This window comes from Balaenoptera physalus (genome assembly GCF_965194825.1).
Source record: "Balaenoptera physalus genome assembly, chromosome: 16".
NCBI classification, from domain to species: Eukaryota; Metazoa; Chordata; class Mammalia; order Artiodactyla; family Balaenopteridae; genus Balaenoptera; species Balaenoptera physalus.
In genome coordinates, this window is record NC_138898.1 from 82,636,672 (window position 1) to 82,650,969 (window position 14,298).

The 14,298-nt window shown below is 36.8% G+C and overlaps 1 protein-coding gene across 11 annotated transcripts in view; it reads right to left on the reverse strand.

Moving 5' to 3' along the window:
• GTF2I (general transcription factor IIi) overlaps positions 1-14,298 on the reverse strand; it is a 143,865-nt gene that overhangs the window by 51,904 nt on the left and 77,663 nt on the right. For all 11 annotated transcript variants that reach the window (XM_082432296.1, XM_082432289.1, XM_082432286.1 and 8 more), the window contains exons 7-9: positions 11,902-11,956; positions 11,359-11,402; positions 2,220-2,297 (exon numbers count right to left, since the gene is read on the reverse strand). In XM_082432296.1, coding sequence (XP_082288422.1) covers positions 2,220-2,297; positions 11,359-11,402; positions 11,902-11,956 — 177 coding nt within the window. The remainder of the gene's footprint in view (positions 1-2,219; positions 2,298-11,358; positions 11,403-11,901; positions 11,957-14,298) is intronic.

Sequence of the window (14,298 nt, forward strand, 5' to 3'; positions counted from 1 at the left end):
CTCGCCACAACTAGAGAAAGCCCGCCAACGCAGCCAAAAATAAACAAAACAAAACAAAAAAAAAAACAGTCATTTCAACAAAAGGTACTGGAAAAACTGGATATCTGTATGCCTTAAGTTTGAACCTGGTATTCTGCACACTATACAAAAATTAGGTCTAAACCAATCACAGACCTAAATGTAAAACTATGAAAACTTTTATACGACACAGAAGAAAATCTTTGTGACACTGGGTCGGACCAAGATTTCTTAGCTATGATACTTAAGCACAACTCATATAAGAAAAAAAAAAAAAAAAAGCACTAAGTTGGACACCATCAAATTAACCTATTTGCAAATCACATCACAAAGGACTTTTATTCAGAATATACAAAGAATTGTCAAAGCTTAATTATTAAGAGAAGTACCCAAACTGCATGGACTGTATCTCTCAGCCTAGATGAAAAACTAATAGTCTGGCTCCCACCTTCTTCAGCTGCACTTAAATTATTATCATTTCAGCAATCTTTTCCTCTATAAACATCTGATTTCCACTCTTATTACTTAAATCACTCACACTCGCTATTTCAAAGGGGGAAAAAAAAGCTTCTATAATCCTGCCTAGTAATAGCAAAGCTAAAAAAGGCAATACCAAAGATAAAGGCAGACATTTTATTTTAAAAATTAAATATAATGTGCTAAAAAGATTTTATTAAACAGTATTTATTAAATATATGTTAGTAAGGTACCAACAACTGCTATAAAGGCTAAATATTTTCCAAATTTTTAACTTTTTAATTAAAAATCCTCAGAATTATCCCAACCTTTTAGCCATGTGATTACTAACATCACAAGCAATAAAATATTCAAATCTGACAGATAAAAGTTATGAAATTCAAATATCTATATACAGATATTCACATGATTACAAACAGAACAAATTTATTCATAACTTTTTTATAATACTCCAGAACTGATAAAGCCTTATCTTTTTAAATGAACTAAACCTATTAGGCAAAGGCACATTAAAACCAAAAAGAGGTATCATAAGACATCCACTGAAGTGGCTAAAAATAATAATGCGGACCATTCAAGTGCTGATAAGGATGTGGAGCCACTAGAACTATTGTCCCCGCTTATGGAAATGTACAATAGTAAAAGCACAGTGGAAAACAGCTTAAATACCTACCATATATCTCAGCTATTCCAGTTCTAGGGATCTACTCAAGAGAAATGAAGGCGTATTTCCAAACAAATGTTTCAGCACCTTTACTTTTAATAGCCCCAAACTGGAAACAACCAAAATGTCCATCAATAGACAGAGGGATAAACAAATTGTGGTACAGCCAAACAATGGAATAATAGCAATAAAATGGAATTTGCCATCAATATATGCCACACTATGGATGACATTTCAGAACAATTATGTGGAATTTAAGAAGTCATAGCTCCCCACCCCAAGAAAACAGTACATACTTTATGATGATTCCATTTACATACATTTCTTAAAAATGCAAACTAATCTAAAATGATAGAAAACAGATCGGTGGTTGGCTGGGGAGGGCTGTGAATTACAAAGAGACTCAAGGGAACTTGAGGGTTATGGACAGTTCTTTATCTTGACTGCAGTGAAGATAGTTTTATGGGTATATACATAAAACCAATCAGATCTTATACTTTAAATGTTTAATGTACTTTATGCATCTATAAAAATTAAACTTACCATGAACTACTATAGATGTTCTTCTAAACTAAAACCCATCAAAGCATAAAAGCAAACTGCATTGTGAAATTATGACCTTTAATTCCCTCTTGATAATCAAGCAGCTACAGAACAAGATGATAAATACCTAAAATTAATCTTATCTTTTATAGATTTTTAACATAGTGATAATGCAGTTATTTTTACTGCACAAATAGAGATATTAAACGTTCAGAAGACCTCTTATGCCTTGCAAATAACTGAAAATTCAAACTTAATTCTAAATTGTGCCACAACTTTTGCTTGTCCTTTTAAGAATATTAATGATTATTTAACATTTCCCCTGTAAACTGAGTTTATTTTAGTGCCCCATTTTTGAAATTTATTTTATTCCAGTGATAAATTACAAGTATACATGCTAGTCAAGGACCAAAGGACCAATCCATAAAATAGTATCTAAGGAATTCGGGCAATTAACGAATTTTAATTTTAACCACCGATAACTTCTGGAAAGAAAAATTGCATTAAACAGTATTACCTTGAATGTTATATTGATAGTAATCAGGATCTTCTGATTCTTCCTTTACTGTCACAGCTGCCATTTCCAGAGAAATGCCTGTAAAAGCAAATTAAATTTTTTTTTTAATTAAATTATATAATTACACTTCAGGGCATTCAGACAGTATAGGGAAATCCCTTCTGCCCTCCTAATAATGCAGAATAATGCATACATATTTTAAAGGCTTTCAAAAGACAAAAGTTTGCTAGGCGCCAGGGGGACAAAAATAACCTAAAACCCAACCTAGACTACTATTACTAGTAGTACTAGTGGTAGTACTAATAGTACTACCAACTACTAGTGTAGTAGTTTTAACCACACTACTAATATTCTGGGATTATTTAATCCTAAATTTGTTCTCTGACAAGTTCTGATCTTTGCAATTAAAGAAAATTAGTCACACTCTATTTTCACTCAATATTAAAAATATTTTTATAAATCACTGAAAATCACCTGCAAACATGAATTTTAATAACTCACTATTCCAGAATAAATATGGCATAACCATTTTAATAATGAGACACATTAATTTTTTCCCCCCTCTTAATATATCCCTTTTTTAACAAGGGTAACAAATCATACCTTTCAGCATAACACTTTGCCCACAATGAGGATAAATAATTTGAAGTACACCTTTGTGGCCAGATATAAATGAGTGCATATTTTACAATTCCATGTAGAGGAAGGTCAAAATTAGAGAAAAGAAATTTATGTTTTTAAAATTCAAGTAATGTCAATTATCCCTCAAGAAAGTTGAAGAAAAATTAAAATGCACAAGCCTTAGGTTAAAAAAAAAACACTCAAGCAAGTAGTTGATTTTGGGAGAAGAGTAATGAGAGGGGGAAGGAGAAGACCTTCTTGGGGTGTTATTAATGTTCTGTATCCATAAGTGTTAGGTTACAGGAGTGTGTACTTTTTATTTATTGAGCATATATACACTTATACTTTGCATACATTATACTTCAATTAAAAGTTTTAAGAAAGAAGATTCTTACAAATTCTTTAATGAATTCTTAATAAAGATATATTCCCCATATATTCAAAAACAAAGAGCCCTTGGCTGGGGAGCCTCAAAGGGTTTCACAGGAGGGGCTTTCAGAAATGAAATGCTGATTTCACCAAATGGTTGCAGTTCCTACTCTCTCTCTTTCTCATCTGCCATGTCAGGAGTAGATGATACTCTCAGACAAGTTTAAGAAATCAACAGTGGATGGGTGTATGTACACAGTTCAGACTAAGATATCAGCTATAATCATACCAGTCCCATCACGGACTTAATATTGAGCTGGTGCTATGTGACTTTAGAAAGTTTGTACAGAGTATTTTCAACTGAAGAAATACTTCAAAAAGAGAGTTAGCTGGATACACTAAAGGACATTTATCCCTGAAGCCACAAGCAAAGGAGGGGGTTACTCTATGGACAGCAATCACCAATGGAAGGTTAGTTTGCTGCCAGAAGATGGTGGTAGGGAACTTGTCTGGAAACCCTGGGATTCTGTGGGGTGGCTAGTACTTCCATGCTCATCAGCAGAAGTTAATAGAAAATCAAAGCAAACAAAAAAGGCAGAGCCATTGCGGAATGAAGGTTTGGGTCACCTCAACCAGGTAAAGAACCTTCCCGGATAGGGTCCTGGCTGAAGGCAAATAAAACATAATATAATGCGTAATGAATTAAGAAAGGTATGAATTTTTGTGACAAGCTGCAGAAATGGGGACACTGCATGTTTTCTTCCTTGTTAGGAGTATGTGTGTTTCTGTAAATATTATATATTTGGTTATATTAACTGTTCTCTCTTATCCTTCCCATTATTATTTTACAAAAATTTTGTTGGAGGTTTCCTTTGCCGGTTAGCCCTTAGATAAGAGAATAAATAGGTTGGGGGTATATTTGAGGAGTAATTAACATAGCCCATGACTGGGCAGTAAATCAGTCTCCCAGAGACGGGTACCATGACTATTGGAACATTTTATCTCCTCGTTGTGAGGAGAGGGCAAAAATGGTTCCCTCTGTAGGAAAGGAAAGTTGCATCCCGTCAGATGGGACCTTTGTTTAGTTGTTACATGAAGGTTTAAATATGCGGAGGTGTGTGCGGATGCCAAGCAGCCAAAGGGGTAGCCTGTGTGAGTCATTGAGCTGCTGTCTCAGGTCCAGACCTGCCCTCTTAGACTCTTCTGAAGCACGGACTGCAAACCAGTTGGTTCCTTGAGAATCTCTGCCACAAGGGAATAGAGTAGGGAGGCTACAAGGCTAGAAGAGAGAAAAGGGACTTGCGCCTTTCTTTTGGCTTGCTGCATCCTGTTCCCATCAGGGTCACTCACTCCTTGGTATATTCCTTTAATCTAGTGAAAGCAGACCCTTCCCATAGCAACATCTGGATCCACCTTACAAGTTTTCCAACACAACCAGAACCAGTTTCAACATGTCCCCCACATATCCCCCACATACACCTTTACCATCCAAATAGTATCCCACCTTAGAAATCAGAATCGAAGTTTTAGGGGTGGCAGCCAATTCCTTGAGTCATTACTTACATGATACCTTAGAATATAGTCCTTTTTATTACAACTAATTAATCTGTAAATTTTTTCCATAACAATAACTGGTATGGTTCAAATAACTGGTATGGCTGTTTTCTCCTAAACAGACCACAACTGTTATGCCCAAGAAATATAAAAAATAAAATAAAATGGAAATTTTAAAAGAAACTGCAAGAAAAGTTAAGACACACACATACACACAAAAGAATATAAAGACAAAAAGTGTAGGGGCTTTCCTGGTGGCACAGTGATTGAGAATCTGCCTGCCAATGCAGGGGACACGGGTTCGAGCCCTGGTCTGGGAAGATCCCACATGCTGCGGAGCAACTGGGCCCGTGAGCCACAACTACTGAGCCTGCGCGTCTGGAGCCTGTGCTCCGCAACAAGAGAGGCCGCGATAGTGAGAGGCCCGTGCACCGCGATTAAGAGTGGCTCCCGGTTGCCACAACTAGAGAAAGCCCTCGCACAGAAACGAAGACCCAACACAGCCAAAAATAAAATAAAATTAATTAATTAATTTAAAAAAAAAAAGACAAAGTGTAAGGCAGAAAAAAATAAACCTCTATGATAATGATGTGTACTATTGTATCTATACTTAAGATGTATAAAGAATTCCAAAAATATGATTTTTCTCCAGTCTGCATGTTTATTTTTGGATGCAAACTATTCAGAAGAGGAATATATAAATAAAGGGAAGAAGATTTGCGAACGGTGATTTCAGCACAATAAACTAAAAACTAAACCGAAAATTGAAATTTCCTGTGACATGGAAAAAAGGGGGGAAAGAAAAAAACTTCTGTAAAAGAAACAGAGCAATAGATTCAAATACTTACTCCCAAAAAGGAGAATTCAACACTGCCTGTCTTGCAGACCTCCCTAAAAATAACATACATAAAAAGTCTCATTCATTCACTCACATATACTCATACACACAGAATTCTCTTTCTCCCTATCCCAACAATTCATTCCAAATGCCGCTAGATTACGCTGACCAAGATAGGCAGCTGCGTCGAGGAGGTTTGATGGTCCAAAGCAGGGTAGCAGAATGAGACTATTTATATGAGGGGGGAGAGGAAACTGAGTAACAGGTCTGGGAGACTGAGACAAATGGGGGACAAGCATGAGTGGTGACAGCCCAACGAAGGGTGTCAAAGTGTCAGCAAGGCAAGGAGGCTGGCAATAAGACATGGCTTCAACGAAGTACGTAAACATACTGAGAATATCTGGCTGCTATGATTCTAACTGTGACAAAGAATACTCTCTAGGAAAGGGAGGGAAAAAACCTTGGGGTCTCAAGAGCGGAACTGAAGATATGGGCATGAAAAAACATAGATGTAAATGGATGTACATATGTATATAATTATGTGTATGTCAATACAAATAAACAGATACCCTAGCTTTGTCCACTTAGAAGCAATGACATCCCAACTGCAATAAGAACATCTAGCACCTAGGTTATGATTTCTTAATAAATAACACTCTCCACAGTGAGGAACCACGGCTGACTCTAGTGCTGGATTAGGGAAAGAATAAGATGAACCCTAACAACCTTGCTTAGCAAAAAATTAAAAGTTCTCTAAAAACGATGGGGATATTTACAAACAACACAAGGAAAGGACACGAGGGACATCTTGAAGTGGTTCCCAATGGCCAAAGCAAGGACTATTTGCAAATCAAAATAAATAATGATAATAATGAATTGTAATACACTGAATAAAACAGAAATATACTATAAAATAGAAATAGAGTGTACTCTAATATAAATGAATTAATTTTAAGTGGAAGTTTGATGAGTGGTATATATTTCCATAGTCTCAGAGAAACTCCCATGAATATAATAATTACAAAGGAAATACAATTAATATAAAGAAATTACAGTGGAGAAGCCTAGAAAAACTAACTCTGGTCACATAAATAATACCTTCAGTAAAGGGATAAATAGAAAACAACTTCCACCTGATATGAAAGGAGAAAAAAAAACACGGCATCGTTTCTGTGCTGTTTTTGCAAAACTCGCATTACATGAATCTAATCATGAGGAAATATCAGACACTTCCTTCAGAAGTGTCATGGTCATAGAAGACCAGAAAAGCCTGAGAAAGCTGAAGAAGCCATTAATGGGAAAGCAAACAAACCAACAAACCCAAAACTTGAAAAGGGTTTGAGAATTAGGAGTAATTTATCTTCCTTATTTTGATGATTATATTGTAGTAATGTGGGACAATATCCTTGCTTCTAAGAATCACACGCTGAAGTAGCTGAAAGAGTGATAGGGGAGACACTGCTTTGGGAAAGATCCCTGGTGTCCTTGCTGCACACTAAACACACCTGGTGTTCTTGCTTTTCCCTCCCCACCAAAAAAAAAAGATAGGGTATCACATTGGCAACTTACTGTCAAATGGTACAGGAAAAAGATCCTTATACTATACATGCAGGTTTTTGTTTTTTTTTTAACAAATGGACTTATCTATTTATTTATTTATTTTATATTTATTTTTGGCTGTGTTGGGTCTTCGTTTCTGTGCGAGGGCTTTCTCTAGTTGCGGCGTGCGGGGGCCACTCATCATCGCGGTGCGCGGGCCTCTCTTCACTATCGCGGCCTCTCTTGTTATGGAGCACAGGCTCCAGACGCGCAGGCTCAGTAGCTGTGGCTCACGGGCCCAGTTGCTCCGCGGCATGTGGGATCTTCCCAGACCAGGGCTCGAACCCGTGTCCCCTGCATTAGCAGGCAGATTCTCAACCACTGCGCCACCAGGGAAGCCCCTACATGCAGGTTTTTTATTAGCTTGCAATAATTTCAAAATGTAACATTTTTAAATAAAAAGTTTAAGGCATTACAATATTATTCATTTCTTTCATCACATCTAGCTTTTCTCTAGCTAACAAGTAGTCTGTCTTATAGATACTTGTGCAGCAGTGGATACAGACCTATGGCCTCACTGTGTTCAAAGACAACACAGAATTCACTAACGGAGCTGCGGGTTAATTGCTCTTTTTGCAAAGCAGCAATGGGTCAAAGAACATGAGCATCTCCAAATGAGAGATATTACCGAAGTATCTTCCATAAGACAGCAATAATTATTACACACATCAAGAATTTTTAAAACTGCCTGTTTCTCTACACCATTACTGAGACTGGGTATAAACAGAATTTAATGTCTGCCAATCTGCTGAGTGCAAAACTTTATCTTTCTTGGATTTTTATCTCCATTTCTTTAACTAAACTGAGCATTTTCTCTTGAATCTTTGGTCATTTATTTCTTGGATTAGCTCTTTCTAAGTCAAGTAAAACAACCCTTTCTCATTTGTCTTGCAAATAGCCATTCCCTGTTTCTTACATGTCCTTTGATACATTTTGGCTGATTTTGCCATACAAAATTTTTAGAATTTTTCCTTAGTCAAATTTTATTGCTTAGAAAGCTTTCAAAGGATTATTAAATTTTTTTTCAATCATTTTTAATCTAAGTTGTTATTATCTGCAGACTTTTTAACACTTCTTGAAGTAGAATAGATTATGGATGTTTTGTTTTTAGTAGTTTTCTAGTTGATTCTCTTTAGTGTTCTGTATACATAATCTTATCACCTGTAAAAGTTAATGGTACCCTGCATTTTCTAATTACTTACTGTTATTTGTAATGGTTTGGACATCTGGAACACTGGTAAGAAACATGAGAATGTGCTAGTGTCTTACGAGGAGTGCTTCTTGTGGTTCACTATTAAACACAATGAGGGGGTGGCATTTACAATTATACATAATATTCCACCCAATCATGTTAAGAATTTCTGCTGCCTTTCATCATCTACCTAAATGATATATTATTTGTAATTAGTTCAATAACATAAGTGAATTAAGAGATTTTCTAATAAAATCATCCTCATGTTCCTAGATGAACTCTAAATCTGAAATTCACTGTATAAGATAATTTCTGAAGTCATCTGAGAATACAGCAAAAGCCCCACAGTGACAGGCCCTGCAACAGTGAGAATCAGATGTAACACAACGTAATACCAACTGGCATCCATCCTCTGCAAGAGGTCGAACAGGAGACATCATAGTTTATATGTGCCTTTAGTAAGAAAAAGCCGTAAAAATCCATTTTTTCCTTACCAATCACCAAGACTAATTTAAAAATATATCCCTAGTAATAATATGATGACCTTTAAAAATTATATATTATTTTTAAAAGATGAAGTTGCTTTCATTCTGACTCTTATCATAGAACCAGAATAACAATAAATTATTACAAAAAAATTGTAATCAAGTCAGGAAGACCTGTATGTTTTTAAAATAAGCAAAAATACTCTGCCTTAGAAATGGAACATGGCAAGAACGCAAACATTAAGTAAAATATCCAAGACAATGCTCAGTTCTAAAAGAACCTGAATGGTAAAAATCAATTTACCTCTATGATAAAAGTGGGGAAAAGAGAAGAAGTATTGGAAACAAGTGGTAAAGTAATTATATTCTCATTTTCCACGTTAACAGGCAACAAAAAAACCCAAACCTTAAAACTACATGAAGGGCTTCCCTGGTGGCACAGTGGTTAAGAATCAGCTTGCCAATGCAGGGGACACGGGTTCGAGCCCTGGTCTAGGAAGATCCCACATGCCGCGAAGTGACTAAGCCCGTGCGCTACAACTACTGAGCCTGCGCTCTAAAGCCCATGAGCCACAACTACTGAGCCTACGTGCCACAACTACTGAAGCCCGCGTGCCTAGAGCTCCGTGTTCCGCAAAAAGAGAAGCCACCGCAATGAGAAGACAGTGCACCGCAACGAAGAGTGGCCCCCGCTCGCCACGACTACAGAAAGCCTGCATGCAGCAACGAAGACCCAATGCAGCCAAAAATAAATAAAATAAAAAGTAAATAAATTTTAAAAAAAAACCTACATGAAATACAGTAGGGTACTGGCCTAAGAATAGGCATTAGAGTTCAGTGGAATACAGTTGAATGTGCAGAAGTAAACTTGGTCAACTGATTTTTGACAAACATGCCAATAAGGCAATCCAATGGAGAAAGAGTATCTTTTCACAAATGATGCTCGGACAACAGGATATTCACATGATAAGTGTGGTAAATGATAAATTTAGACCCTTACATCACAACATGCACAAAAATTAACTGAAAATTGCTCTTAGACCAAAATATAAGAGTTAAAACTATAAATTCAGGAAGAAAGCCTAAGTATAAAAATCGTTATGACTTTAGGTTGGGCAAAGATTTTCTAGATGTAACACCAAAGGCACAAGTGACAGAAGAAAAACTTGGAAAACTGGATCAAAATTAAAAACTTCTAGGCTTCAAAGGACATCATTAAGAAAAGAAAAGCCACAGGACTTCCCTGGTGGCGCAGTGGTTAAGAATCTGCCTGTCGGTGCAGAGGACACGGGTTCGAGCCCTGGTCCGGGAAGATCCCACATGCCGCGGAGCAACTAAGCCCGTGCGCCACAACTACTGAGCCTGCACTCTAGAGCCCGCGAGCCACAACTACTGAGTCCGCGTGCCACAACTACTGAAGCCCACGCGCCTAGAGCCCGTGCTCAACAAGAGAAGCCACCGCAATAAGAAGCCCACGCATCACAATGAAGAGTAGCCCCCGCTCGCCGCAACTAGAGAAAGCCCGCACACAGCAACAAAGACCCAATGCAGCCAAAAATAAATAAAGTAAATAAATTTATAAAAAGAAAACCATATGAAATAGTATGAGAATGACATTTAAAAATAAGGAATTACTAAGCAATACTTTGTAATGGGGAAGAATCTAAATGTGGGAAAAGAATCTAAAAAAAACAGGGACTTCCCTGGTGGTCCAGTGGTAAAGAATCTGGCTTCCAATGCAGGGGATGCGGGTTCCATCCCTGGTTGGGCAACTAAGGCCATGTGAAACAACTACCGAGCTCGCATGCGGCAAACTAGAGCCCACACACAACTAGAGAGACAGAGGGAAAAAAAAAAACAAACCCGCATGCCACCATAAAGAGCCTGCACACCTCAACAAAAAAGATCCTGCATGCCGCAACTAAGACCCAACACAGCCAGAAAAAAAAAAAAAAATCTGAAGAGTGGATATATGTGTATGTATAACTGATTCACTTTGCTGTACACCTAAAACTAACACTGTAAATCAACTATACTCTAATAAAAATTTTTTAAATAAATAAATAATAAAAATGAAAATAAAGAATTAAATACCAAAGACAGTTTCCCTGGGGAGTAAAAAAAATGGGAATGCAATGGGAAAAGGCAGAGTCAAGACGATATTATATTGATTTTTGTAAAAAGCACTATAGGACTAGATGACATTTATTATTATTATTCCTGTGTAATTGGAAAAAACTATTAATAAATTTTGTCTATAAATGTGTAATTAGTAATGAATTTCTAGCTACCACTTTGTCAAACAAATTACTATCTTGGGGTTTTAGAATAATATAGTAACATTAACAACGTCACCTTTGGAATAAATTTGTTCTGTCTACTTCTCACCAAGCAATAAGTAATGAGTCAAAATACAACCTTCTACATTAAGGAAAAGGTTTCTTACATTTCATAATTGAGTCTAAAAGCACAAGTACATACCAGAATCTTCTGTGGGTTCAGTTTTCACTTTGATGGAGCCACAACTGAAAGGAAAAGAAGCCCTGATGAAGCGTTGCATTGTGAGGGCCACTCACACGGTGCTCAGATGCCCTGGATCTCACTGTATAAACTCATTCACCTGACCAAGCTCAATGCAAAACTGACTCACTTTAAAATTTACATATTTATTTCTTGCATAAATAACCTGTCAACTGAATTTAGTACTTTAATTCCAATCAACCATATGGGAGGGAAAAGTATAATAAAACAACACCGAGTAGCAAATCCCATCTTACTATAAGGTCTTGCTATTCACAATGTGGTCATCAGACCAATCACATCAGCTTCACACAGGAACTATTACCATTCAAAACTACTAAGTTAAAAAGTGCATTTTCACAGGACCGCCAAAGGATTCAACTGCATTATTAAACATCGAGATGTGTGACACGGGGCTTTTTAATATTCTAATACCTCAATAATCTAAACACTAAAACTTGCTGAGGTGTAGAGGTTCATTAGTACTAATGAGATATGCTTTACCTTCCACCTGGAGATAGCATTGACCTTTCAGCATCTGTTACCGTCACTCGACCACCTATGTACAAAAAAAATTAGATTTAGATTTTTCCAATACTTGAAGTATGACTAATATTTCCAAAGGTCCTAAATACAGAATGACCTGGGGAAGGGAGTTCACAGCTCTGGGTCATCAGAATGAGTATGGTGTTAGTTTAAGAGTGTCCTTCATTCTCCCCTGTAAGGAAGATAATTAGGGATGATAATCACCTAACAGCTTTTATCCCCTCAACCCTCCAGAACCCTCCCTTTAATGGGAAAGCTCTTATTCTTATCAGTGAAACAAATACACCAATACACTATTCCTGAATAAGACAATACCGATGTATAAATGATGCCAGATTTCTATTAAGAGTAGATCTGGATCAGAAGCACCGGGGAAACAGTAACTGCTAACAGGTACAGTGTTCTTCTTGAGGGGATGAGACAGGGTGATAGCTGTACGTCTTATAAATATCCTAAAACCCACTGATTTACACAACATAAAATAGGGAATTTTATGTTTGTGAAAATAAAAAAGGAAAGACGGACCCCACCCCCACCCCCGCCCAAATGGTGACAAAGATGTAGAACAACTAGAATTCACACACTGCTGCTGGGAGCGTAAACTGGAACAACCACATTGAAAGCCAGTTTGTCAGTGTCTTAAAAAGGTAAATATGTAACTATCTACCATATGATCTCACTATTCCCTTTCAGGTATTTACCCAAGAGAAATGAAAATATATGCCCACATGAAAACCTGCCCTCAAATATCATAGTGGCTTTCTTTATAACAGCCAAGAAATGGAAACCCAAATATTCATGGGCAAGAGAATGAGTAAATAAATTGTGGTATATCTATACAATGGAACACTAATCAGCAATAAAAAAAATAACTACCGATACATGAAACATGGATAAATCGCACAACAAGAAGCAAAACAAACAAACGAAAAAGAGTACATACTATAAGATTCCATTTCTGTTAAAAAAAAAAAAAACCTAGAAAATGCAGACACATCTATGCTGATGACAAAAAGATGAGTGATTGCCTGGGGACGAGGCAGAGAGAAGAAAAGAAGAATTACCAAGGGGTGTGAGGAAGCCTGTGGGTGAAGGACATTTCATTACCCTGATTGCAGTGATGGTTTTCACAGAATATTCATGTGTCAAAACTTAACTGTACACTTTAAATAAGTGTAGTTTATTGTATGTCAATTGTATCTCAATAAGCCTGTTAAAAATTTTTTACACTGGAAAATACAATCCCATTACAATCGCAACTTTTCAATTACTTTGAAAGCTGGTACGGCAAAAGAGCTGAGTCATACAAACCCACCCACTTGGATAACTCATTATTATAAAACACCCTATAGAAATATTCTTTAATTAACCACCAGGCCCCAATGTTTCAGAACAAGTTTCTAGAATCAAAGACCTCATAAAATACGAATAGCAAACTAAAGATACTTAGTTTACTTAGTATACTTAGAGTACTTCAGGGAAAAAAATACTGATCACGAAAAAGTGAATTTTAATTTAAATATGACAAATAAATCTACACTTTCTCAATCTTAAAACGGGCATATACAAAAACCAACAACTAACATCATAATGGTGAAAGCCTGAATGCCTTCCACCTAGTATCAGGAACAAGGCGATGTATGCTACGGCCACTTCTACTCAATACTGCATTGGACATCCTTGCCAGAGCAACAAAATTAAAAAATAAAAAGCATTCAGATTGCGAAGTAAACTATCTTGATTTACACACAACATGACTCACTGTAGAAAGTCCAGAAATAAACAGGGTCAACTAAGTTGCCAAAGCAATTCCATATACTACAGGGACTATATACTTAAAATGTGTGAACTTTATGGCATGTCAACTATACCTCAACAAAGTTTCTAAAATATTAATCTTTTTATCATCGTGAGAATAACAAAGGTTACTTATCAGAAAACAATATACACTTGGGTGTCTATATATTATTTTGCCCTTTCACGTTTACGTTGCTTAAGGGGTTGCCAATGACAACGGTTATTTCCTTTTAAAAGTCTCAAATAACCCTGGCTCCAAAGGGTACTAGTCTTCTAAATATCCCTTTTCCCTTCAAATGGAATGTCTGGCCTTCCCAGAAGGAAGTCCTATTGAAATCCTCTTCTTTCTTCAAGGACCCATCTTAATGCCCTCTTCCTCATAAACATCTTCCTGGGCTTCCTCCAACGAACCTCCACTAACCATTCCTACAATGTGTACGCTGTGCTCTTCTTGTGGTGACGTTACGGGTTTTTATCTCCACCACTAGACTACCAGCACTAAAAAGCTTTAATGCTTATACATGGTTTTGTATCCCCTCCTCACCCAATCTTATGCCC